Consider the following 27628-nt stretch of genomic DNA (forward strand, 5'->3'; position numbering starts at 1 on the left):
ACAACTTTCTATTACGTAATTAAGTATTTCAATACAATAACTCTGATCACATATTTAAATGTAAATAATAAACAATTGGAAACATTCATTATTCTTTATAAGAAGGAATAACTATAAGGTATGATAAATATAACCCTCCCTTTCCCCCCAGCGCCTCCCCCAAAACAAACACCAACTTCTATTAATCTCATTATTCACAAAATCATTAATAGTAATACTACTTATAATAGTTATAAGTAATAATAATAATGGATAGATATTCAAATGGTATTAAAACAAGTAGCAATAACGACGACGACCACCACCACCACCACGACAACAACAACAACAACAACAAAACACACAAAAAACTCACTGAGAAAAACAAAGAAAAACAACATACGAAATAAACAAGAAAAAAAACAGTAACAAAATGCATGGTAATTTTCTTCTGTTTTTTAGAAAAAAAACCAGAAGAAAGAATACTCATTTTTAATTGTTTCAACGAGAAAAAAAAAAGAAAGAAACAAACCCTCCATCCATTTTAATGTTTCCATAGAGGTTGGATGGTTTACAAAAAATGAAGATACAAAATAAGATATCCATGATATGTCAAAGTGGGATTCGAACGGTGAAAATATGGTGTTGATATGTCCTTTTATTTATTGATTGGTTTGTTTATTGATTGATTTGTTTGTTTATCGATTGATTTGTTTGTTTATTGATTTGTTTGTTTATTGATTGATCTGTTCGTTTATTGATCTGTTTATTTGTTTATCGATTGATTTGTTTGTTTATTGATTGATCTGTTCGTTTATTGATCTGTTTATTTGTTTATTGATTCATTTGTTTTTGTTTAAATAAAGGAATGTAAAATTTGATTGAGCAAGAAAAAAATATGGAAAAACTGTTCAACATTAACTATTGAATATGAATATTTAAGTAGTATATATATCATTCTTATGAATTAAAAGGAAAATAACAATAACACAATTGATTTTAATGATTTAATAAAAAGTAATTTAAGCACAACGTAGATTTGTACCAGCTTTTAATCCTTTGGAACCAAAGTTTTTAATATAACAATCTGTAAAACAGGGAAAAAAAGATGCTTCATTAAGTACACACACATATATATATAAGCAAAGATGGATAGTGGCTAACAATGGAATCAAGAATGCCAGTTTCGTCGCATTCGAAACTCGTCAGTTGAACATACTTGTATCTCAGAACTGATGTTCACTCTAGGACTCGAACTGAATACTGTTCGCTTTAGACGCCATCGTGTTATCCATTTACCTACTGAGTCCTGATAGCTACTTGCTTATGCGATGACTTAAAGTTTAAATTCACTTGGTATTGTTTACTTGAATCTTTACATTAATGTTTAAGACTGTAATTCGTCGGTCTCTTATTGGCATATGCACATCCAGCTGACGAATGCCAAGTAGGACCAAACGTGCATCCTGAATTTCACTGCTAGTTATCATCCATCTTTGCTTATAGAGTTTGTGACGTAAGGCGATATCAAGTCAGTTCACACAGGATGCAGGTACGCCAACAAGAGGATGATCAAATGCAGTTTTTAAAAAAAATGGTAAGATACAAGCAAATAATACTAAGTGAATATATATATATATATGTTTGTAAGTAGTCGGTAGGAAACTCTGGACTTAGATTTTGTCCGAGTATTCGTCATCAAGACATATTTGTTATCTTGAGGAAATTGTCGTAGTACAACCAGTACCAGTCAGCTTCACAATCTGACTATCTCGTAGTGGAAATCCAGATTTTTCTCAAATCTTTGATGAATACGAAAGGGCGAAAAATATAAAAGAAATTTGATTGCGGTACAGAGATTTAGGACTGGAACATTGGAAACAATCAATGTTAGATTCGATTCCTACTACTGTTAATGTAGTGAATGAGAACCCAATGAGTGACAACCAAATGTATTTGAATACAACAATACAGAATCTCTTTGTAAAATCATTGATTCTTCATTTTCACATTCATCATTCTTTGTACTTGTTCTTTTCTCTTCGATATTTTTTTTAACCTTCTGTTCATCAGACATTCGACTTTCGATTACTGACACATATACTACTTATATCTATCAATATCAGTAACATACACCATAATCAAAATCTATCATAACTCAAATGACTAACTTCTAATATTCTCTAATAAATAGATTAAGCTCATATTTCATATTATATAATAATCACTAGGATTATATCATCATGAATACAAGTGATTGTTTCGATCATGTTCATTGAAAGAACAAAAAGAAGTGAGAGGAGATCAAATTACATTGTTTACAAGTATTGTAATAAAATCTGATCCACCCATGAACTATTTCAGGGCGTATGACCTTAATTCAATACAATTATTCAATTAGAGATTACTTATATTAGATAGTGTAATCAGTATGATTGTTGTTGTTTAGATTGATGAAAATTGAGATGACTGAATTATTGTTGATTAAGGTAGTCAAAGTATACATAGTATGTATTACTGATGTTCATAGATATAAGTAGTATGTGTATCATCAATCGAAAGTGAAATGCTTGGAGGTAGATGGTTGAGAAGATCGAAGAGAAGAGAATAAGAACAGAAAATGATTGCTGTGGAAACAAAGGAACAATGAAGTCTAAGACGATTGATTGACATTTTGTAAGTGAAGTATTCACTGTATGGTTCTCAGATTTGATTAAGAGATTCTGTAATTGTGTGTGTTCAAATACATTCGATTGTCCCCACTGATGTTCTCGTTCACTCCACATATAGTTTGTATGTTCAAGCATAATCTAAGTCAATTAAAAGTATTGGGTATTATCTTAGTAAGACCGTTGATATCAATCATCTATGTTGTAAAATGAAGGACTGTTTAGTTGAAGTTCACGAGATAACCGTGATAATCTTTTGGATATATTCAGTAAAGTGGTTTAAAACCAATTTTGGTATTTCAAATTCATGGATTATTTGTCAGAACCTCTTCTCATAATAATCATCGTATGCTCACTAGTGACTGTCTCCGTGTTATACTTCGTTATTGATTGAATGCGATTACTGATGCGTCTTACTCGAACGAACGAAGGATCAATGATTCTGCTAACTCGATCAAGAAGTCTGGGTAAGGTGTAGAAAGTGTATTCTACAGACAAACAGCAGATAACAAGTCAGGCAGGCAGATCAGATCAAGCATACAAGTCAAGCGTATTTATACAAATATTTACAATCGATATTGTCATGGAAGATTTTTGAACATTAATCAACAATTGACTGCTATTTGAACATTTAATCGATAGTTCATCAATTGACCTATTTGCGCCTTTAATCGATAGTTCATGAATTGACCCCAATAAAAATATCTAACATTTAATCGATTCGATGATCGATAAGATAAAATTTAAAAATATGAGTTTGGGGATCTATCGTCCCCAACACTCCTCCCCCTTTAATAGCGGGCTTTCCTGGGGTCAACCTGCATCCTGACTGTTGCTCGCCGTTCTCGGATAGGCCACCGTCTGTGACGTGTTTCAGCTTGTTGTTGAGGTTTTTCTTTTGGTGGGTTTGCCGGTAAGTTGAATGTGTCTAGCAGGATGTCAAGAGGAATACTTGATTCTGTTGATGGGCAGTCTGGTGCTAACCGTTTGCGTAACTGATTCCGATGGCGTTGCCACCTGTCGCTGCCTACCTCAACTTCGTACATGACTCGACCAATTCTTCTGACCACTCGCGCTTCTGTCCATGGACTATGAGTCGGTCTGTAATCACGGGCAAACACCGGACATCCCACTTCGTACGTGGATCGCTTTTCAAACTTTGTCCGTACTGGTGTCGGTGCATTACTTGGATGCATCAGACTGTGGATCGTTTTCAGTCTTCTTCCCATTAGGATCTCTGCTGGGGACTTTCGCTCAGGCAACGTCTCATTTGGTGTTGTTCGATACACGTATAAGAAATTTTGCAACGCGTCTGCTGGCGTCCCCTCCCCTTTTGTTTTAGCCAAGGCTCTTTTGAACGTATCCACAAACCTTTCTGCTTGCCCATTCGACTGCGGGTGGTATGGTGGCGAGCGTAAGTGCTTTATGGCTAGTCGTTGACAGAATGACTGGAATTGGCTTGAGGTAAACTGTGAACCGTTATCAGATACAATGGCATCTGGTATACCATTTCGGGAGAAAATTTCTGTGAGGATCTGTATTGTTTTAGTTGTCGTTGGCGGTATGATAGGGTTGATTTCAGGCCATTTCGAAAGGGCGTCGACTACAACTAGATACATGGTTCCGTTAATCGGGCCTGCAAAGTCGACGTGTATTCTGGACCAAGGATGATCAGGTTGTGGCCATGAAACTGGTGGAACTTTGGCGTTCATTTTTGCCGCTTGCTGACACCGCATACATTTCCCAACCAATTCTGTTATATGTTGATCCATTAGCGGCCAATACGCATGACTCCTGGCTATGGATTTCATTCGTCTAACCCCGGATGACCAAGGTGGAACTGTTTCAGCACTTTTGCACGAAGGGATTCTGGCACAACCACTCTCTCTCCGAACATCAAGCAGTCGTTCACAATGCATAGAGAATCCCGCCGCTGATACAGCTGTTTTATATCACCATCAAACTTCTTAGTCGGCCAACCGTTGGTGACATAGCTCATAGTCATCCTGATGATGGGGTCGCTCTTAGAAGCATTTTGTATGTCCACTGCAGATACCGGCAAAGTTCGTATTGCGGTCGTCAGATAACATTCGGCGTGGTCTTCCGCTAGCAGAGATGCGATTACCATGTTTTCCTCAGCCGCCAACTGGTCACTAATGAACCGTGATAAGGCATCCGCCTGACCGAATTGTTGAGTGCGTCGGTACTGGATTTCGAAATCATACCCCAAGAGTGCTAAAGCCCATCTCTGAAGGCGATTTGCTGAATGAGCTGGAATGCCAGATTTCGACCCGAATATTGCGAGTAAAGGCTTGTGATCTGTGAGAAGCGTGAATCTCCGACCGTGCAGGAACTTGTGGAAACGGCGCACAGCAAACACAAGTGCAAGCGCTTCTTTTTCTATCTGGCTGTATTTTTTTTTCTGCTGGGGTTAGTGTGCGGGCAGCATGCATAACGGCTTTTTCCGATGCATCCGGGAACTGATGGGAGATAACAGCGCCTAGGCCATAGGCGGAAGCGTCTGCAGCTACGATGATCGGCATGGCTGGATCGTAGTGTGTCAACAGCAATTCAGAACAAATAATAATGGACTTCAGTTTACAAAAGGCAGCGTCACACTGTTTAGTCCAGTTCCAAGAGCTGTTCTTCTGCAGTAAGCTATTCAGTGGGGCGCGAATATCATGCATCGATGGAACGAACGCTGAGTAATAGCTGACAAGTCCCAGGAAGGAACGTAGTGACGAGACATTAGTAGGAGTTGGCATCAGTTTGATAGCTCGGATATTCTCAGGATCCGGCCTGCGGCCGTCGGCATCGAAAATGAACCCCAAGTATTTTACCGACTGCAAATAAAACTGGCATTTCTCTAGGCGTAACCGGAAACCGTTGTCACTGATGCGTTGCAGTACCAATGTCGTGCGTTCTCGTAGCTGTTCTAATGTCGTTGCTACAATTAAAATGTCATCCAAATAAGCCGCGACTCCCGAGATACCTGATAGGATGGTATCCATTAGTTGCTGGAAAATAGATGGTGCAGTTTTGACTCCGAAAGGTAGACGGTTATACTGGAACAAACCACGATGAGTATTGATAGTTAACAGCTCTCTTGATGCTTCATCTACTTCCACTTGCAAATAAGCATCAGCTAGATCCAGCTTAGCGAAAAATCTTCCCCCATTCAGCATGGTAAATAGGTCTGCGGGAACAGGCAGGGGATAATGATGTTGTTCTAGAGCTGCATTGAGACCTGTTGAAAAGTCAGCACATATACGTATCGTGCCGTTGGCCCTCTTAATAACCACAATAGGTGCTGCCCATGCAGAGTAGGAAACGGGAGTGATAACTCCTTGTTGTTGAAGGCGGTTCAACTCTTCATCTACTGTTTGTAATGTTGCATAAGGGACAGGTCTCTTTGGGCGAAAAACAGGCTTAGCCCCAGTTTTCAATCGAAGTGTTGCTTTCATGGCAGAGCAGCGACCCAATCCAGGTTGGAAAATAGTCGAAAACTGCGTCATTAGGTTCCTCGTATAAGCTTCCAAGTCGTGTGGTTGTTGTCGTAGTTGGGGTTGTGATACCAGGTTGCATATGGTATTCAACGGGACATCAGCTAAATTTAAGTGGTCGAACCAATCTAACCCGAGCAAATTTAGGTCAGCTGGCGTTATGTAGCATACCCCAACAAATGCCAAATCACGGAAAGTGACTGTACATTCCATTTGGCCTAGCAGGTGAAGGTAGTTACCACACGCAGTACGAGGCTTTTGCGTTGTATGCTGCAAGTTTGGGCTGCCCATTTTGATCCAAGTCTTACGAGAAAGGATAGTGACATCTGATGCTGTATCTATTTGCAATTTAGATGAATGCCCATTAATGTTAACAGTAATAAATTTTCTCTGACTTGGTGATGAGCTTTGACACGAAGATACTAAGCTCAATGAATTGGTGCGGGATCTAGGAAGGGTCTTTTTGGTATTTCTGGATTGACTTGGAGTCTTCTTCGTCAGACAAAAACCATCCCTATGACCAATAACCTTACACTTCTTGCATCGATGTTGATTAAATGGGCAGTTTCGAACGTAGTGCCATGCACCACATTGCCAGCAAGGAGCAGGAGGAGTTGCTTTAGTCTGTCGTCTAGAGCTGGAGTGAGATGGACTGGATGAAGCGGGGACGTGTTTGTTTTTGCGAGGTGTCTGTTGCACCGCTCGTACTTCAAATCGGCTAGACCCACCATTCTGGACCATAGAAGTGTCTCGTTGAAGATTAATGAGACGTTGATATTCATTAGCTATATCACTCAGGGTGAGTTTTGGCTCTTGATCCAAACGACTTAGTAGCCTTGTTCGTAAGTCACTGAACTTTTGGTGCTGTAGACTGCAAATAAGGATCAGGGCTTTAAACTGATCTTCAGTCAAGGACTTTAACCGGAAGCGTTCGCATTCGCGGTTGACGACGCCCACATGCGTAAGAAAATCATCATCTTCGTTCATAGTTAGCTTCAAGCAACGATAACGAGTATTAAACAGTGACGAGTTATCGCCAAAATGTTGGCTTAATGTTTGAATTGTGTCTGCAAATGATCGGTCTCGTGGGTTCAACGGCAGGATCAGATTGCAATACTTGTCCAGCTCATTCGCACCCAGTTTACGAAGTAGCAGCCGCACTTTCCAAGCATCATCTTGATTGGCGAAATCAAATTTAAATAGATCTTCATATCGCCTGAACCACATCTCAAAAGTAACATTAGAATCAGGATCGTAATGAAATTCAGCTATGCTATTTGCGATGCCATCTACTGATGGTGCCGTGGTTGAACTAGACGTGCTTGGCTGTAAGGGAGGCGTAACCTTGGTCTCCATTAACATTTGCATCAATTTTAGCTGCTGTTCAAGTAACAGTTCAAGTTTGGCAGGGTCCATAATTCAAAACCACCGTCGCCAATTTGTTATGCTTCGTTATTGCTTGAATGCGATTACTGATGCGTCTTACTCGAACGAACGAAGGATCAATGATTCAGCGACTCGATAGCCTATTCTGGTCCGTTGTCCCCAACTCTGCTAACTCGATCAAGAAGTCTGGGTAAGGTGTAGAAAGTGTATTCTACAGACAAACAGCAGATAACAAGTCAGGCAGGCAGATCAGATCAAGCATACAAGTCAAGCGTATTTATACAAATATTTACAATCGATATTGTCATGGAAGATTTTTGAACATTAATCAACAATTGACTGCTATTTGAACATTTAATCGATAGTTCATCAATTGACCTATTTGTACATTTAATCGATAGTTCATCAATTGACCTATTTGCGCCTTTAATCGATAGTTCATGAATTGACCCCAATAAAAATATCTAACATTTAATCGATTCGATGATCGATAAGATAAAATTTAAAAATATGAGTTTGGGGATCTATCGTCCCCAACACTCCGAGAGTTATTTCCTGGAGTTCTGATGAGAAGACGTGACCAGTGAAGTTCAACCGTATTTGTTGTGAGATAGTAACTCACTAAAGGCAATAGTGGACCATGAAGCAACTTTGTGTATTGGTTGAAGTTAGACATTAACATGGTTGAATATGGATTAAACGTTCGCTAGCGATACCGAAGGTTCTGCGTTCGAAGTCCACGAGAGGGATCGTGATTGCACACTGCTGAAGAGTTTCATACTAGAATGAGACAGTTGTTCAGTGTTTCCATGTTTTTCAATGGTGGTCTAACGTCAATTGACTCATGAATTCAACTTTAAAATTACTAAAATCTCCACAAAACCTCTTCTAATAATAATCATCGTATGCTCACTAGTGACTGTCAACGAGAGTTATTTCCTGGAGTTCTAGTGAGAAGCAGTGATTAGTGGTTTTCAACTGGGTCTATTGTGAGATAGTAACTCACTGAGGACAATGGTGGACGGTAGCTCAATTTCTTGGATTAGTTGAAGTTTGACATTAACACTGTTCGATGTCGGCAGGTTCAGTGATCTATAGGTTTATTGTTCGCGCGCGAAACTGATAGGTCCTGTGCTAGAATCTCGCGGACAGGAATCATGAATGCGCACCTCTGAGGAGTCCCACAATAAGACGAAATGGCTATTCATGTATCGATGGAAGGTAGACATCAACACCGTTGAATGCTTCCTCAGTGGTCTAGAGGGTAAGCATTCAAGCACGAGACCGAAGGTTCTCGGTTCGAATCCTGTGCGCAGGGCCATGAATCCATACTACTTAGGAGCCTCATACTAGAATGAAACAGTTGTGCAGTGTTTCCAGGTTTTTCATGGTGGTTTAGCTCGACTCATCGACCCATTTGGATTACATAATTCATATTACATAATTTAATAATATTATGCAATATGTACAGTTATATATATATATCAACCTATGTGACATGTATGCATGAATTACATATATCGGTCAAATTCATCATTTCTTAAAAGACAATCATCAACTGTACTATGAAAACTATGTATATACATATACATATACACAGAGTTTACTCCGAATTAATCTACACCTAATTAGCAATGGACAATCTTTATTGGGGTGATGCTGTATATCCAATTTGATAACCTTAAGTTAATGAAATAAGAGATAATCATATGATAAGAGAAAAGAAAAACTTATTCTATTTAAGATGTAACAATTATGTACATAAATTATAATGAACAGATAATATTACTGATATTTAATTTATTAGTATAAGGTTGCATTGACACCTGAACTAATGATAGGAAGTGAAATAGTTGAGCGTGTCGACGGTTTCACTTATGTTGGGAGTCTCATTAGCCCCTGTGGTCTAGTGTGTGACGAAATCTCAACACGAATACAGAAGGCTCGACTAGTTTTTGCTAACTTGCGTTATTTATGACGTAGGTGAGATATTCGTCTACTAACCAAAGAAAGAGTCTACTGCGCAGCAGTTCGTCCCGTCCTACTATATGGCAGTGAAACATGGCCGGTAAGAGTAGAGGATATTCTTGGGTTACTAGAATTCGATCACCGGTGTCGTCGAAACATTGCTCGTATATCCTGGGACCACCGAGTAAGTAATGCAGTTGTTAAGAAACGGGTACTAGGTAAGGATGGCAAATCAACTGACGGGGTAGTGAAACGTCATCAGTTGAGATGGCTAGGACACGTGTTACGTCTGCTCAACCACCGACTGTCCCGACGTGCGATGTTTTCTGGTGTAGGAGTAGGTTGGAAGAAAGCTAGGAGCGGCCAGACCGAAACATAGCACAAATCTACGATGTCACTGACTAATGGACTGAGACATGCTGGTAGTGTAGACTACATAGTTGGAGTCCGTGTGACGATAGCAACCGATGGTTAGAGACCTTGAATGTGACATGGCTCAAAATCGTTTGCAGTGGTGCAGGTGCATCCATTCTTTGTGTTCCCTCAAATTTTAATCTTCTCAATTCATCATGTCCCATGTTTTTCTCTTTCCAAATTTATTTCACTGGATTATACTCCTTGAATAACATCTTCAAATCCTAATGTTTCCGATTTCGGCTTATAAATTTACTACCACTACGGGATTTGAACCGACAATTGTATCTGTGTGCTGATGTAATATGCCAACTCGAACTGATGTACGTACTTACGAAGTTCTACGTTGTAACTGACTGACTGACGGGAGTATAAGGTTGTAGATATTGTTTATGCTTTTGTTTGAAGTTTGTGCTACTGATTATGATGATGTTGTTGTTTAGAAGAATGATGAAAGCTCCACGATCAAATCATCTAGATTAGAGAACAAAACTTCATCAAAATTGTTTATGATTGTTTGAATAGGATCAGTGTGACTCGTTGTGTATGTGAAACATTCTCTGCTTCATGGTCGGAGCATAACAGGAGCTCTCCTGAAGGTAATTTTCGTTGTCCAACCTGCATTCAATTTATTTCACTGATTCCAAGCATCTCTAGGTTGTAGCATTTTATTTCTGCAGAAACTTGGTTGACTCTCCCGTTCTCCTACATTGCACCTGAATTAATGGTTGCTCTGGTTGTCAGAATAGATATCAACCTCGTGACTTGTGAAGGAACTCAGTTTTCATCAAAAGATGTCATAACACTTCTAAATGAAAACCTCCTAACTCCTAGAGTAGTTTCAATGGTTGGAATTATTTTATCTAGTTGACGTTTTTTAGCGAGTTAGCGTTAAACGAGAACTGGGATCGCTAATCCTACACCCACTCCTCCTCCTTTATCCGGGCTCGGGCCCGGTAGCAGCCTCAGGGAGGCTCTAGGCGGAATTCTCAAGGCCAGAGAGGAAGAGGAAGGTCAAAGAACATATTACGCCGAGAAATCGAGATAGACATGAGAAAAATAAACAAAAATTGCATAGAACTAGAAAGGAAAGCCCAAAACAAAGTGGATTGTAGAATATTGGTCGGCGGCCTATGCTCGATTGGAGGTCACAGGCGTAAGTAAGTAAGTGGAGAGATTGTTTGAAAGTTATTGAGATCACGAAATGATCAGAAGTAGACAACCATTGAAAATCTAGAAAGATTGGATGGTCATTTTGTCCTGATTTAAGACTCTTCAGCAGTGAATAACCATGATCTCGTAACCGGGGATCGAATATAGAACGTTTGTTCTCACGAGCAAATACCTAACCTCTAGACCACTGAGCCGGTATGCAGTGGTGTGCAAGTCTAATTATAATCATTTCATAACATTTCATGACTGCCTTCCCTTGTCTTCGGTAAATATCTTCCTCAAACTTGACACAATTGAACTCAGAGAATTCGCTCACTGACCAGTGAAGACATGATTTTTAAGTTATTGGTTTTAAATTACTGAAAGAATATAAGTTGTCAATATCTATTCATCAATGTGTCTTCGAAGTATTATTTTTGTGCATGGTAATAGTGCCAAATGAATATTGCTGCGCGTTTCGTCCTATTTGGGACTCGTTAGTCAAATTTACCTGCACCACAGAGTTGGCGCTCACTCTCGGACTCGAACCCATTAACTTCGGCTTCAAACGCCATCGTGTTATCTATGATGGATGAGAACATAGGTGGGTGAAACCAAAGGTGCATTTAATACAAAATAACGGAGTTCTTTGGCAGAATATGAAAACCATACGTGCAATACTTCATTTGCAAATCTTCCATCATTTATCTCAAACTTCAACGTTCCTTTACTTCCACAACAATTACTGTGTGTTCCCATTCTCTTAGATTCGATCTTCCCAAACTTATGCTGCTAGACATCCTACTTCTGAATAGTGTTATACACTACTTATTTCAACAAAAGTAGCATGCATCACGTATCCACTTAGCTACTAAGTCCAGATAGCCACTAGCTTATGCAATGAAGCTAAGTTTTAATTCATTTTTGTACTGTTTTTTAGTCTTCTCATTGATGTTTAAGACTACAATTGATCAGTCTCTATAGGACCTAATGCACGTCCTGGATTCTACTGCTAGCCACCATCTATCTTTGCTTACAATTCAGTATATTCATTTGATTTTAAGTAATTCTTTATAGATCATTACGATGTAAATGGATAGGACATACATTGAGCAAATCATCAAACTGCAACACGAGGCAAGCCCTAACGTGGAATCCTGAAGGGAAGCGGAAAAGAAAATGGCCAAAGAACACATTATGTCAGGAAATAGAAGCATATATGAAAAGGATCAATAACAACTGGAAAAAGCTAGAATAGATTGCTCAGGACAGGGTTGGATAGAGAGAACTGGTGGGTGGCCTATGCTCTTCCACGAAGGATAACAGGCGTAAGTAAGTAAGTGGGTAAGTATAGATCATTGTTTGAATTCGATGTTAGCTAAGTGAATGGAACGTAAAGTAAGCATGTTTTTATTCTTCACTACATTGAATTGTATAGTTCGAATGCACAATACATTTGCACAATTCATTTGATGTTGTTTCAAGTGAAATGTTGATTCATATTCATTATTTTCAAAATTAAAAAAAAGTGATTATCTAAGGTAGTTATTGTTACATAATGATGAAGAATACAATTGCAATCAGAGAATAAGAAGATTACATAATCAAGTGAAAAGAGTTTAAAATATAATTTACAAAATCAGTTACTTAAAACGTTGGAGTCAGTCAGTCGGTCTGTCAGCTACAACGTAGGACCAAGTACATATATCCGTCGGTCCAACTTGCCATACCTCATTAACACAACAAGATGAACATCGGATTCAAAGGAGTAGTTAAATCAAGGGTGCTAATATAGAAAAGAAAGATTGCAATAAGGGTATGGTACAAGAAAAAAGAATTAGTTCGTAGAAAGAAAAATATGAAGCGATTTTAATCTCATAGTTTAAGGGAAGACATAGAGTGTATGCACCAACTCCATTGTGATCGATTCGGAGCCGTGTTACGCAGAGTCCACAACCATTGGTTAAGGTAGTCACGTGGTCCCCAACCAAGTATTCTGCATCTACCAACATGGCTCAGACTAGAAGTTAGTGACTTCAAGCACTGATACCACATTTTGGTATTGTCGCTCCTAACATTCTTCCAACCATCCGCAACACTAGTCTGCATTGCACATCGTGGTAATCGGTGTTCAGGCATACACGACACGTGACCCAACCATCTCAGTCAATGAAGATTTGCAACCTCATCAACTGATTTACCATCATTCCTTAATATCCTGCGTCTAACCTCACTGACACTTACCCGGTGATCCCAGCGGTTGCAAGCAATATTTCTAAGGCATTTCTGTAGTCAAATACTAGTAGCTTACGAATATTCTATACTCTTAATAACCACGTTTTGCAGCCATAAATTAAAACAGAACGAAGTGCTGCACAGTATACTCGTCCCTTAATTGACAGACGGATATCTCGCCTCCGCCATAGGTGACGTAAGTTGGTAAAAGCTAAACCAGCTTTTCGCGCCCGTGCTGAGATTTTGTCAGATTTCTGTAAAAGATTAGTAGCATATCATCATCTCAAAGGTGATTATTCCGAGTGTGGACAGCTATTGGTTAACTGTTTATAAATACATCAATTTTATTGTGAATAACCTGACGAAAATGCAATAGGTATGTTTATCCAAATGTTAGCTTTCGTCTATAGACAACGATATGTAGAGCTGTTTTATGAAGAACATGTTTGAGATGAAAAAGATTTCAAGAATGAGGTAGATGGTAGCTGAGAATCTCCTAAGAAGCAGATCGGATCGATACACATCATTATCAAGTTCTAGAACGCTTATAAGTGAATATGATTGATTGACTATAGGAATCCTTAGATGATCTAGGTTTCGTGTTAACTAACACTCGCTAACAAGATGTATTTGAAATAATGATGCGATTGGTGATTCTTGTGAGATTCTAATCCACAATAGCCAGTGTCACAGTTTCAGAAGTTTCCTTTGAGCTATTTGGATCGTGACTATTCTCCGGTAAGAGCGGAATATTTACTAATGCCATCTTTGTCTAGTCTATAATGTTGATCGAATTTTATTGATCAAACTGTGATTTAGTATTTTGTAAGATAACAAATCTACGACCAGTGTAATTACATTCATGTATATAAGTGGATGATGTAATAGCATTTGAAGCGAACAGTACTGTGTTCGAGCCCTGGAGTGAATATCAACTCTGGGATGCAGATAAATCCAGTTCATAATAACAACAAATAAGCAGTTTTCTGAAAATTAAATAAATAGTTAACGGGATAAATAAGCTTGAAACTATTTACATTAAATAGTTTGAATTATTTTTTCTCGTTAAAGTTTTTTGAGCGAGTTAGTGTTAAACAGGAACTGGGGTCGCTAACCCCATGCTCAACCCTTCTCCTTTATCCGAACTTACGACCGATAGTAACCCTAGAGGGGGCTCTATGCGTGTCGGCAAAGCAAGAGCAGCATATCTAGAATTGAAGAACATCTGGAAGTCAAAACAACTCTCTATCAGCCAACACCAAGGTCAGAATTTTTAATGACAATGTCAAAACAGTTCTACTCTATGGGGCGGAAACTTGGACAACAACGAAAGCTATCATCTACAAGATACAGGTGTTTATTACCAATTGTCTACGCAAAATACTTCGGATCCGTTGGCCAGATACTATCAGCAACAATCTACTGTGGAAGAGAACAAAACAGATTGCATCAGAGGAAGAAATGAGGAAGAAGTGCTGAAAGTGGATGGGATACACATTGAGGAAAGTACTCGAGTGCGTGACAATGCAAGCGCTCACTTGAAATTCTCAAGTTCAAAGGAGAAGAGGAATTTTAAACAACACGTTACTTTGAGAAATGGAGACAGATATTAGAAGAATGTACAAAAATTGGATAGAACTAGAAAGGAAGATTCAGGACAGAGTGGGTTGGAGAATGGTGGTCGGCGACCTATGCTCCATTGGGAGTTACAGGCGTAAGTAAGTAATTCATCTCTTTCTATTATATGAAATAAAAGTTCCTCCCTTTTGAATTTCGCGCAAGACGCTTTACTCGATTCTGATTGGCTCATTCCTACACTCCTTACAATTTTAACTATAAGATTTGCAGTACGTGATATTAAAATGCAAATGTGTATACGTTTCTATGATTTACTGTAAATGGAAGTAATACTATACTTTACAAATATGAATATATATCACACGTTTCCATCTTTTCTAACATGTAGATTTTTGATTGAGATCATAAATCAATAAATGTTAGAGCATTATTGAAAACCTGGAAGCACTGGATGACCGTCTCGTCCTAGTATGAGGTTGCTCAGCAGTGTATATCCACGATCCCGCACACATGATTCGAAACAGATATCTAGTGCCTCTAGGTTTTTAATGGAACTCTAATATTGAACGATTCATGATTTCAATCAAACCTCAGCAATCACCAAAATCTTATACAGAAAGGGAAACGGAAAATTGGAAGGCCAAAGAACACACTACGTTGGGAATTAGAAGCAAACATCAAATGGATGAATAGCAACTGAATACAATTGTAAAAGATTGTTCAGGATAGAGTTGGAAGGAGAATGCTTATGGATGGCCTATACTCCATCACGAAGGGTAACAAGCATAAGCAAGTAAGTAAGTAAGCTTAGAATAGATTCTTTTATGTGTGGTAGAGTTTTAGAACAATGGTGAGACTATAATTTATGGACGAGTCAATCAGAAGCGTTTGATGGATTTCAAGGTCAGAGCGCCAATTTCAGTACCTGATGCTCACGTACGATCAGTTCACAGCGGAATTTAGAAAAAACGTGATAACTGAGCGATTACAACAAATGGGACTACTAAGAAGTTCCTTTACTTGTAATTTTGTTAATCACACTTGTGAAAACTACCGTGATGATGTTGTCTTTCGAGGTAATATATGTTGGAGGAAGAAGTTTGTTAGAATAGGTTTTCGTCACTCGATCCAGATTGAAACTAAGGCAAATTTCAAACTGGATAATGAAAGCATCAGTAACACTGGCTACAGCCGTGTACTACAATATATACGGATGATTGGAGAGAGTATAGATGCCTACATAGACTTGATTATGTGCATCGTGTCGTTATCCACAAGTGACATTTTGTGGACCTAACAACCAGAGTGCACACAAACAATATTGAAGCTATGTGGTCGAGATTGAAAGAGTTTTCGAGATCTCACCATATCTCCAGAGGTCAACTATTATAGAGCTATATAGATGATTTCCTCTACCGTATGCATTACGACTTTAGACAAGTTTTTGAACCATATAAAAGAGTGTATTCACTTTATTTCTTTGGTTTTTTATAATATACTTTGACTTTATACATACTGTTTTCTGATGGCGTTTTGTTCTTTGAGCTGGATGGTTTGGTCATCGTTCTTCTGAACGACATCACCAGCACAGACTTCAGATAGAAGTGAAGTGTTCAAATTTCTCCATATGCATTTCGCAGATTGTTCTGTACACCTCGACGTCCAACTGAGCTACAAATCTTCTCCACCATCTCAAGACTGTTTTCTGATTGGCTAATATTTGAATAAGAAAGATTAGTTCAACGTTCTGGAGATTGTTAAGTTCTTGATTGAGATCATAAACCGATCGATGTTACACCACCATTGAAAACCTGGAAGTATTGGATGGCTGTTTCGTCTTATTGTGGAACTCCTCAGCAATGCACACCCACGATCTCTCTCGTGGGATTCCAACCCAGGGCCTTCAGTCTCGCATGCGAACGCCTAACCTCTAGACCACTGAGCCGGCATCCAATGGTGTTAGTGTCTATATTATACCAATCCACGAAATTGCGTGACCATCTTTCATTGTACTGAGATAGATACCTGTCTCTACCTGATACGGATTCGTTTCATTGGTCACGGCTTCTCACTAGAACTCCGAGAATTCCTTCATGAAGCTAGTCACTAGTGAGCATTACGTTTTTGATTGAGTTCATGTACCGATTGAACCGATTTCTCAAGGTCACTTAAGATTCGTTCAAAGGTCATCTATAAACAAATAATTGTTATGACAAAAAAAACCAAAAAAAACCATTAACTTACTATGACAAAATACTTCACGATTATGATCACATGCAGTACCACGATCAAGAAGACGTTGACAATCATTACATTTAAAGCATAAACGATGAAATACTTTACCAACTGCATCTATTCTTTCATTTGCATAAACAATATCTGAACAATTTGCACAACGTGTTGAATTACAATTTCCACTAGACCATCGTATACGAAATGGACGTGGAATATAATTACCACTATGTTCTAAATGAGTTAAACGATCTTGTGAATGATAATCTTGTGATTGACTATATATTGACTAGATTAAGATAATGAAAGACTTACTTTATCATTGGACTATGAGAATGTGAATAACCATTCATTTTAGTACAATCTCTGTAGAATAGTAACAAAAAAAAAACAAAAAAAAGTAGAAACAGAGGGATAGTGAGATAGTGGAGAAGATTTGTAGTTCATTTAGATGAATTCTGTTAGAGTTTTATTCTCTGAGCTGGATGGTTTGATCATGGGAGCTTTCATTGTTCTTCTGAACGAAATCTTCAGTACAAATGTTAGGTAGAAGTGAAGTGTTCGAATTTTTACACATGTGGTTCACATTGAAGATCTACAGTACAAGTTGTGAACTATATGTGTAGAAATTCGAACACTTCACTTCTACTTGAAGTTTGTGCTGATGATGTTTTTAAGAAGAACGATGAAAGCTCCATGACCAAACGATTCAGCTCAGAGAACGAAACTCCATTAAAATAGAGGAATAATTTTTGAAGATTTCTAGAAGGATTAATTCTTTTGTTGAGACTGTAATTTATGGACTAAAATGATCTTGGAACGTCTATCTAATGACTAGGGTTATAGATTAGTGTGAGGAATTAGAATTCAGATTTATGTTTAAACTTTACGGCTAGAAATTAGATTTAGTGTTTTCATCAGGAACTGACATCAGTTATAATGTCAAAACCTGAAAGCACTGGACGGCCGTTTCCTTCTAACATGGGACTCCTCAGCAGTGCGTGTCTAAGATTCACGAGACTCTTCTCTGATTATAATTATCATATGCTCATTAGTGAAGGTCTCCAAGAGGTATTTCCTGGAGTTCTAATGAGAAACAGGGAACAGTCGAGTTCAATCGGGGTCTGTTGTGAGATATTAACTCACTGATGACAATGGTGAACGGTGGCTCAATTTTGTGGATTGGTTGAAGTTAAACATTAACACTGTTGAATGCCAGCTGGCTCAGTAGTCTAAGGGTTAAGTGTTCGGTTGCGAGACCAATAGGTCCTGGGTTAAAATCTCTTGAGGTGGGATCGTAGATGCACGTTGCTGAAGAGTCCCATAATAAGACGAAACGGCCGTCCAGTACTTCTAGATTTTCCATGATGGTCTAACTTCAATTGACTCATGATCTTAACTATTAAATTACTACAATCTCAACAGAACCCCTTTCTGATATTATTGTATTTAGTTAATGAACAAAAAATGGGCGTTATATAAAAAGAGATTCAGTTATACATTTAGACAACCATTCTCATTTAAATGATGAGTAATTATAGTTTGCTATGAATTCCACCCTCGTTTATTGCTCTGATTTATTCATTATTATATATATAAACTGTTTTGCTGAAAAACACTGTGGAGGGAAGTTATAAAAACATAAATTTACAAACTTCAATACAGATTAGTACAGTCCTGAAATTCGTCAGGAATTACATTTTTCACTTGTCTTGTCGTTGCTTTTACATTTTCTCATTTACGTATTGTCTAAGTACTACTTCGTTCCTGAATGCCTTGGTACGACCGAGTGTGAGAGGAGCCAGCTCTCCCTCTCCAAATGCTCTCTCACATGGCCACGTGCATACAACCATTACTAGGGAAGTCCTACACACTGACTTCTTGTGGAAAGGGTGTTGTATACGAAACTGAGAGGACAAATGGCGAATATCCAGTGCTTTAACCGAGTTGGTGACTATGGAGGATCCACCGAGGGAAGTTGGAAAACCCCCATTCAAAACCATTGGTGTATATGGGATCCAGGATCCCAAGAAAACCAATGGCGTATGAACCAATTGTTGGTGACGGACTACCATGAAACTGGATCTCCAAACGTTTCCCCACTGCGTTGTAGATTAGAACTTTAAGTCAAAGGATCGATATATGGTCCCTTAAAGAAACCACCTGCTTCGGATTTCATAAACAGAAAACTTGTCGAAAGTTAATTGTGATGAGTAGACTAAATGATCTAGAATAGTGATTGAATTATGGTTCAATTATGAATAACAACTTCTATCTAGCTGAGAAAGTATATTTGTTGACTTTGGAAAGAAATTACAATGTTCATTAATTAGTACCCGAATGAAAACATGCCATTAAGATCAATAACAACTCAAGTTGTCATACGTTTTAATACAAGACAATTGTAGCTATTCGAGTCGCTTATCTAATGTACTAAGTAGTATACTAGTTTTGTAAAGGCATATCTATCAGATCAAATGATTACTTTAAACCAGTTATCAAACAAATTGTGTGTTTTTTTAATATTAACAATTTCAGTAGTATATAGATTAGAACAATACATACAACAATATTATTTTGTACTAGATCTTCATCGGACTTTACTCTAATATACATGAATATATATACATGGATGGTGGCTAGAAGTGGGATCAAAGATGCATGTTTCATTTTAATTGGAACTTTTCATCTACATGTACCTACAACCCAGAGTTGATGTTCTCTCTGGGAATTGAACTCAGTACCGTTCACTTTAAAGTTCATTGCGTTATTCACTTGGTTTATTCATTTGAAGTGAATGGTACTGGGTTCGAGTCCCAGAGTAAACATCAATTATCGGATGCAAATACATCTAGTTGACGAGTTCCAAATAGAACGAAACGTGCGACCTTGATTCCATTGCTAAACACCATCCATCTTTGCTTATAAAGCTTGTGATTTAAGGCGATCCGCACAGGATGCACATATGCCAATGAGATACTGATCAATTGAAGTCCTAAACAACCATGATAAGATATAAGCAAATAATATCTATTGAATATATATGCACATTTGAGAAATAACAAACTAATCAAAGTAATTCGGAAGTCAATGATAACAATGAAATAGAATACGTGATTCATCATAATAATTAGTAGGTACACGTTGATAGTGAAATGACAAGTGTGTTAATTGTGAATGAATAGTAAAGAGCATGATAGTATGAATAAATCTACTTAAATAAGAAGTAGGTCAAAGTTTGAAGAAACAAACAGTCAATTTATGCATATAAATGTTAAAGAGGAGAATAGGAACTAACAAATGATAGATATTGACGAAATCTCGGAACGGATACAGAAGGCTCGACTAGTTTTTGCCAACTTGCATCATTTATGACGTAGACGAGATATCCGTCTACTAACCAAAGGAAGAGTTTACTGAGCAACAGTTCATTCCGTCCTATTTTATAGCAGTCAAACATGGTCGGTAAGAGTAGAGGATATTCTTGGGTTGCTAGTATTCGATCATCGGTGTCTTCGAAACATTGCTCGTATATCCTGGGACCACTGAGTAAGTAATGCAGTTGTTAGGAAATGGGTACTAGGTAAGAATGGCAAATCAATTGATGAAGTAGTGAAAATTCGTCAGTCGAGATAGCTGGGACATGTGTTACATATGGCCAACCACCGACTGCTCCGACGTGCGATGTTTTCTGGTGTAGGAGTAGGTTGGGAGAAAGCTAGGAGCGGCCAGATCAAAACATGTCATAAATCCATGATGTCACTGGCAAGTGGTCTGAGACATGTTGGTAGGTGTAGACTTTATGGTTGGGATCTGCAAAACGATAGCAACCGATGTTTAGAGACCTTGGATGTGACATGGCTCGAAATCATTTGCAGTGGCACAGGTGCATCCATTCTTTGTGTTCTCCCAAATTCCAATTTTCTCAATTCTTCATGTCCCTTATTTTCTTTCCAAATTTATTTCACTGGCTTATACTCTTTAAATAACATCTTCAAACCCTAATGTTTCCGATAACTGCTTATACTTTTATTATCTCTACCACTATGGGATTTGAATCGACCACTGCATCTCTGTGCTAATGTGATATGGCAACTCGAACCGATGTACGAACGTACGAGGTTCTACGTTGTTGCTGACTGACTGACTGTTAGGTTTGATTTCAGATAAAGAAAAGGACTGAGACATTCGGAACCTTTTTTGAATACGAACTCTGATGTTGTTAGCTTGAGTCATTATAGCTTCTGTCCTAAGTAAGTGACTGTCGTAACTAATTGTTGAAGACTCTGGATGACGTGGCTCAGAATCGATCACAATGGTGTAGGTGTATAAACTCTCTGTCTTATATTAAACGATGAGAATAAAATCGCTTCATATCTTTCTTTCTACGAACTAATTCTTTCTTCCTGTGCTATGTCCATCTTTCTTTTATATATTACCACCATTGACTTAACTACTTATACGAATCCGGTGTTGATCTTGTTGTTCTAATGAGGTATGACAACTTGAACCGATGCATATATGCACGCGGTCCTACGTTGTAGCTGACTGACAAATATGAACTTTATATGAAAAATGTTTAATTAATCGCTTTGAATGCTACTAATATGACCAATCTATTGACCAAGTTGGATAAGATAGAGTTACACATTTGTCATGCTTGAACCATTACGAACCTTTTTAGAATATTGAGTAAGTTGTCTTGTATTATTATGGAAGAAACTTTCTTCAAAGAAGTATTTAAATTACCAAATTTATAATGGTGTACAAAAAAACAAATAAATTGAGCCTAAGTTGAGGTGTGATTTGTGCTACTTATATCGACGTAAGTAGTGTATAACGCGAGTCTGGCAGTAGAAGATTGAGAAAATAGTGAAGGAAAGAAAGGAAACAGAAAGCGATTGGTATGGAAATGGAGGAACAGGCAAGTTTAAGACAACTGATTGACATTTTGCAAATGAAGTATGGTTCTCAGTTTTTAGTACAGTATTCTGTAATTTAGTGTTCAGATATAATCGGTTGTCCTCACCTATATTCACCTTCACTACAGAGGGATAATCATTGGTCAACCAGAAAGTGCGTAATGGAGATAATTTCACGGTTTCATCTACCTGGTTATCATATCTGTTCATCGCCTTAAAGTACATACAGAACTTAAACGAACAGTAATGTTTTGAGCTAATAAATGTTTCGTTTCTAACGTGCACAACTTTAAAGATAAGAACCTTGCGAACTTAGTCTCATAGCTGATTACCACTGAGGACAACTGCTGTATAATGTGTAGGTTTTACATGGTGAATATGTTCAGGATAAGACGAGTAAGTAACCCACAGCCCTAAATGCCCTAGTACGGTTGAGATTGGGGAGAGTCAGCTCTCCCTCTCCAAACGCTCTCACATGGCCACACGTATACAGTCGCTACTAGGGAAGTCCTATTCACTGCCTTCTAGCGATGGGAGTGTTGTTTACGAAATCGAAAGGACGAAAAGTAAATTTCCGACAGGGGAATAAACCGGGTTGGTGGACAAGGAGGTTCCACCTAGGGGAATCGGAAAACCCTCATTCCAAATCAATGGTGCACATGGGCTACAGGATCCTGAGCGAACAAATGGTGTATGAACCAATTGGTGGTGATGTGCTACCATGTGACTGCATCTCCTGACGTTGCTCCACTGCCTTGTGGATCAAGTCTTTACGTCGAAGGCTCTGGGTGTGACCCCCTAAGAAAACCACGTGTTTCGACCTGGACACACGGGCAGTATCACAGCTCACACACAAATCAATTGACTTGTGTGGTGCATATGTTTGGTGCCCTTTTCTACTAATATTAATGTGTTCAAGTAAATAATAAATAAAAATAATCTACTTATCTCATGGTAATGACTTTAGTCCCCTGATGTCAGTTTTTGATGAATATCACTGAATCAAATATTTCTACTTCACCAAAATATACCATAAATGATGAATAGTTGTACTCCCTGCTAAACGTAAGTTTTTTTTTCAGTTGTATTCCTTTTGAACCGATTTTTCTGACTGCATGAATAATTTCAAAGGAAAATTATAGGGATGCAGAGTGATCAGAATGAAATGGATGATCCAGTATTAATATTTCCGTCCTTAACATCTATCAAGCGAACAGCTGTCTTCAACTTTAAATTGTTCATAAGCCCTTTGATTATTGCTGTCATTCAGTCAAAAGAAACGTAAAATGTGGAGCATGTGTATATCAGTATAAGTTGCCATACTCTGTTAACGCAACAAAATGGAATCTTCATAGTAAATAATAGAGCAGTGAAGGTAGTTACGTTATTAATAGTTACAAAGAAGACTAGGCACCAAAGACCTGATTCTGGAAGAAAATATAAATTTGTGAAATAATGTAGAGGTTTTGGGGAAAGTAGAAACTCAAGGTCTAAAGAAAGACTACGAGTGAATACACCATTGCATTTGTGAATGATTTTGATCAGTGCTACCAGAAGTACCCAAAAAGTAACTACAATGGCCATGCGAGCTTTAACCAGGTAGTCCACACCTAATTACATGACTGAATTCAACAATCAGTGTTTCCGTGAACTCATGCTATTTCTTAGTTTGGCTTTCCCTAGATTTTTTCCAACCTACTCCTATATCAGCCATCCTTACGTTTCTAGGTAGTCGGCAGATGGAAATACGCACTGCACATCTAAACCACTACACAATTTCCTTCCAATATCTGGTATTTTCAAATAATTTATAGCACGATATCACTTAAATGTTTCTCAGTATTCGACATTATTTTGTTTCATTATAGACTGCTATTCTGAGTGGATAAACTAACTATATATACGATTGTACTGCTTAATCAAATAAAATCATCAAAAAACTATTTTATTCCCCGACTTAGTTTTTATACTTGTTCATTGATATAACAAATATCTTTTAGGATTTGAAAATTCAGAATTATTTGGATATTGTGATTTAATTTTTTTATAGCTTAACATTTTTTTCCCAATTTAGACAGAACATGAATAGATGTATACTGAATAATGCCTCCAAATGCCTTGGTACGGCCAAGAGTGGGGAGAGCCCGCTCTACCTCTCGAAATGCTCTCACATGGCCACGCGTATATAACCTCTGCCAGGGAAGTCCTACTCACTGCCCTCTCGTGGCGGGGATGTTGTTTACGAAAATGAGAGGACAAAAAGCGATTGTCCAGCGCTTTAACCGGGTTGGTGGACATGGTGAGTCCACATAGGGGAGTCGGAAAAGCTTCATTCCAAAACAATGGTGCACATGGGCTCCAATATCCCGAAGGAACAAATGGCGTATGAACCTATTGTTGGCCACTGGCTACCATGGGACTGCATCTTCTTACGATGCTCCATTGCCTAGTGGATCAGACCTTCAGGTCGAAGGCTCTGGATGTAGCCACCTGAGAAAACCACCTGCTTCGGTTTGGGCACCTAGGCAGTATCACAGCCCTCACACATATCAAATGAGATTTGTGTGACGCATATGTATTTGGTGCCTCCTTGTACTAATATCTACGTGTTCAAATAAATAAATGCTGAATAATATACACCCATAGTTTCGGCTACACTTTATTGAGAGATTTTTTTAAGAGAGTTGATCATACTATTCAACTGCCTAAATCCTAGTATAATAAAATTTCACTCAGTAGCTCATTGGTTAGAAATTGAAATCTCCAATATGTGGTCTAAAGTCTTGAAAAAAGCGAATTTTGTTTTATTATCTATGTAATCTAAAATATAACTTTTCTGAAATTATTGGTTTTGTCCTTTTGTCACATTGACATACAGTGGAAAGTTATTAGTTAAAAAGTTTAGACAACACATTTTAGGCTCAAACTTGTCATACCCTCTGCAGTTTGAACAACTAAACACGTATAACAAAGTCAGTAAATTTGAGAATTCTAATTAAAGCATCGGTTCATCCAAAGTTGCAGAAGCACTTTGCTGAAGGATATCAACTAACAAGAAACTTGGACTGGACAAAGTTTCACATCGACCACTTTAGACTACTTAACCTTATTTATTTAGGCTTTAGTTTATAAGTTTTACCACAAAAGCTTTATAAAATCAAAATATCTCTCATAAACTTAGCGAGACGTTTGATAAAAATACCGGATAAATACAGCCTTCTAAGACCCTGTGTTCCTTGCTTCAATAAAGAAAAATACATGAATTTGAAATTTATTTCATGCCTTTGTTCTGTAATCAGAGAAAAGGTTTCTTTCCGACACAACATAGACTAGTATTTATTGGTGGGTGATGAACATGATTGTGATCAGATATCTGTATTCATCACCCTCCATTCAAATAATATTTTCATATCTTTATTTTTGAGACGAAACCAGTTGCTGATTTTTCATTCGGTGTAAATTTTAAAACGCCCTTCCAACTGCTGTTAACATAGCCGATAAACTCTCTCTTCCACACTGTGTATGCATTCTAATCATCCCCTCATAATCCATCTAGTGGAAAAGCATGAACCTTACTGAAATTACAGGTAACTGCTCGAACGACATAATTATCAAAATGACATAACCACAGATGTTACGAACCAAGTTTTTTCAGTTCTTATAAGTGATTGGTGTCGTAAACGGTGTGTAGAGCTTTTAAGTTTACCACAATAGTGTTTACCACCCATTAACGCTTTGCCAGGAACTTAGACAAATTTAGTTTTAGACACATTTTTAAATAATATTCTACTATATTACAATTATTAAGTTAACTTATTCATAATCAATTTTGATGATAGTAACTATCATTTGAGGTGTCATTTTTGAGCTTTTCTCAAGTTCTTTTGTGTGTACTTGAGTGAATTTAGCTTCCTAGTTTTTAAAACTGATGAACATTATGGAAAAGATGCAAAATCAAGATAAGAAAGCTGGAAATCTCGATTACTTACTAAGGAAACTTGAGAAGTTATATTTACTTGCTACTTTAAAGGTTCAAAAACGTACTAAAAATGTTTCTACTTAAAAGTTTGGTAAACCTAAATTATTTCGTCATTGCATAAAATACTTAAAACACTACCAACAAACCTTCACTTCAAGTTGCATAAAGATTCAGAAATTCATAAACAATGCGTATTGATAGACGATAACTGAATGAAAAATTAACATCACTACAAGTTATTCATGTAGTTACAGTAAATAACTTGTCTAGTATGTACTGAACATCGTCAATAACGGACCTCGAGAACGGCGATCGTTGCAGCTGCTTACTTCTGCATTCGAGGCCCTCTAGATTGCTAATTACAATATACTGGCTTTTATCTTTGTAAGTTCATTTAGTCTTGTCTAGAAAACAGTAGGTCAGCAGAGTAAAAGCATTTATTAATTGAGAAGATATTTCAGTCTTTGAACTTAGATTATTTTCTCACATCCTGATAGAATGCAGTGTCACACATGTGTGAATGTACACAGTAAATCACTAATTCTTATGTTCTGAATTATCGAATTACCAGTGTAAGCCATTATACAAAAACAAGTAAGCTTTCAAGAGGAAACTTGAAGCCGGAGATTATGTCTTAAACTGTTTTAGTAATTGTTATTACCGGTGATATTTTATATATGTTACTAGTAGGAAAATTCAAAACAGTTGAAGATCGTCATAAATGGAAAGAAAAAAATCTACTTACCGAAGATCATAAGTACTTCTCATTAGTGTGCTATTCGTTGAAAAACCATAGACATTTGGTCCGTAGTTCTTTGCATAGCAATTTTTGCAGTACAAAGAACCCTTATGATCATTTGCAGTAAAACTGTCTAGAGCTTTGGAACATTGACCTATAACGAAGGTCAGTCAAAGGCCATAATCTTACAGCATTTGAAACATTGTTTATGAAATCCACGACCCATAGCCCTTACTTCTTCTGCAAAATAAACGTTTTTTGAGCAAACAGGACATGCTATTGGTTCGAATCTGTTTTTCATCATTAATTAATCAGCTATGAAGTAAATCGAAAGAAACCCATGTATTTTGAATGAAGCACAGATACACAGGACATGGCAATTCAAGGTTGCTTGTTATATTGAACAGGTAAAACAGAATAAGGGTTACAATAATTGTGAACAAAGACGCTCGAACTTGTCCCTATTTAACCTTATGTCTAAGATTGTAGTATTTTTCATCTTTGTGTCCCATTCAGTGAGAGTGAATTCTGAAGGATTCAAACGAAACTATCTGAAGTACTATAGTATGAAGTGAAGTTTGAGGCTCAGCTGTTCGTTGGAAGAAAAATACTCACACCGTAAAATGACCAGCAAGGCCATATTTTTACCTTTTTTACTTTCTGTTTTCTCTTAATAGTCACAACAGTGACGTTGAATTCCGCCATCAGTTTTCTCTGGTCTTTGTTGTCGAAATAAGTCTATTTATTGCACATTCTTTGACATTAAGTAATACCATTGTCCAAATTATCATGGTGCTCTCAATGGTGTTTTTATCCATAAATGTCCAACTGATCTTTTTGTCTCTTGAGTCACTACGTTCTGAAAAAAGTAT

General features: G+C 37.7%; 1 protein-coding gene across 1 annotated transcript; it reads right to left on the bottom strand.

The window, feature by feature from the left end:
• Positions 1 to 27210, bottom strand: CSRP1_2 (Cysteine and glycine-rich protein 1). The gene is made up of 5 exons (XM_051217188.1): positions 26946 to 27210; positions 26763 to 26910; positions 17432 to 17482; positions 17129 to 17394; positions 1 to 1066 (listed from the first exon to the last, which is right to left on the bottom strand). Exons 1-5 carry the CDS (start codon positions 27058 to 27060, stop codon positions 1002 to 1004), a joined length of 645 nt encoding a protein of 214 aa, XP_051065840.1. The 5' UTR covers positions 27061 to 27210; the 3' UTR covers positions 1 to 1001.
• Positions 27211 to 27628: the final 418 nt, after the last annotated feature.

The sequence above is a fragment of the Schistosoma haematobium genome, chromosome 6 (assembly GCF_000699445.3).
Source record: "Schistosoma haematobium chromosome 6, whole genome shotgun sequence".
Lineage (NCBI taxonomy): Eukaryota > Metazoa > Platyhelminthes > Trematoda > Strigeidida > Schistosomatidae > Schistosoma > Schistosoma haematobium.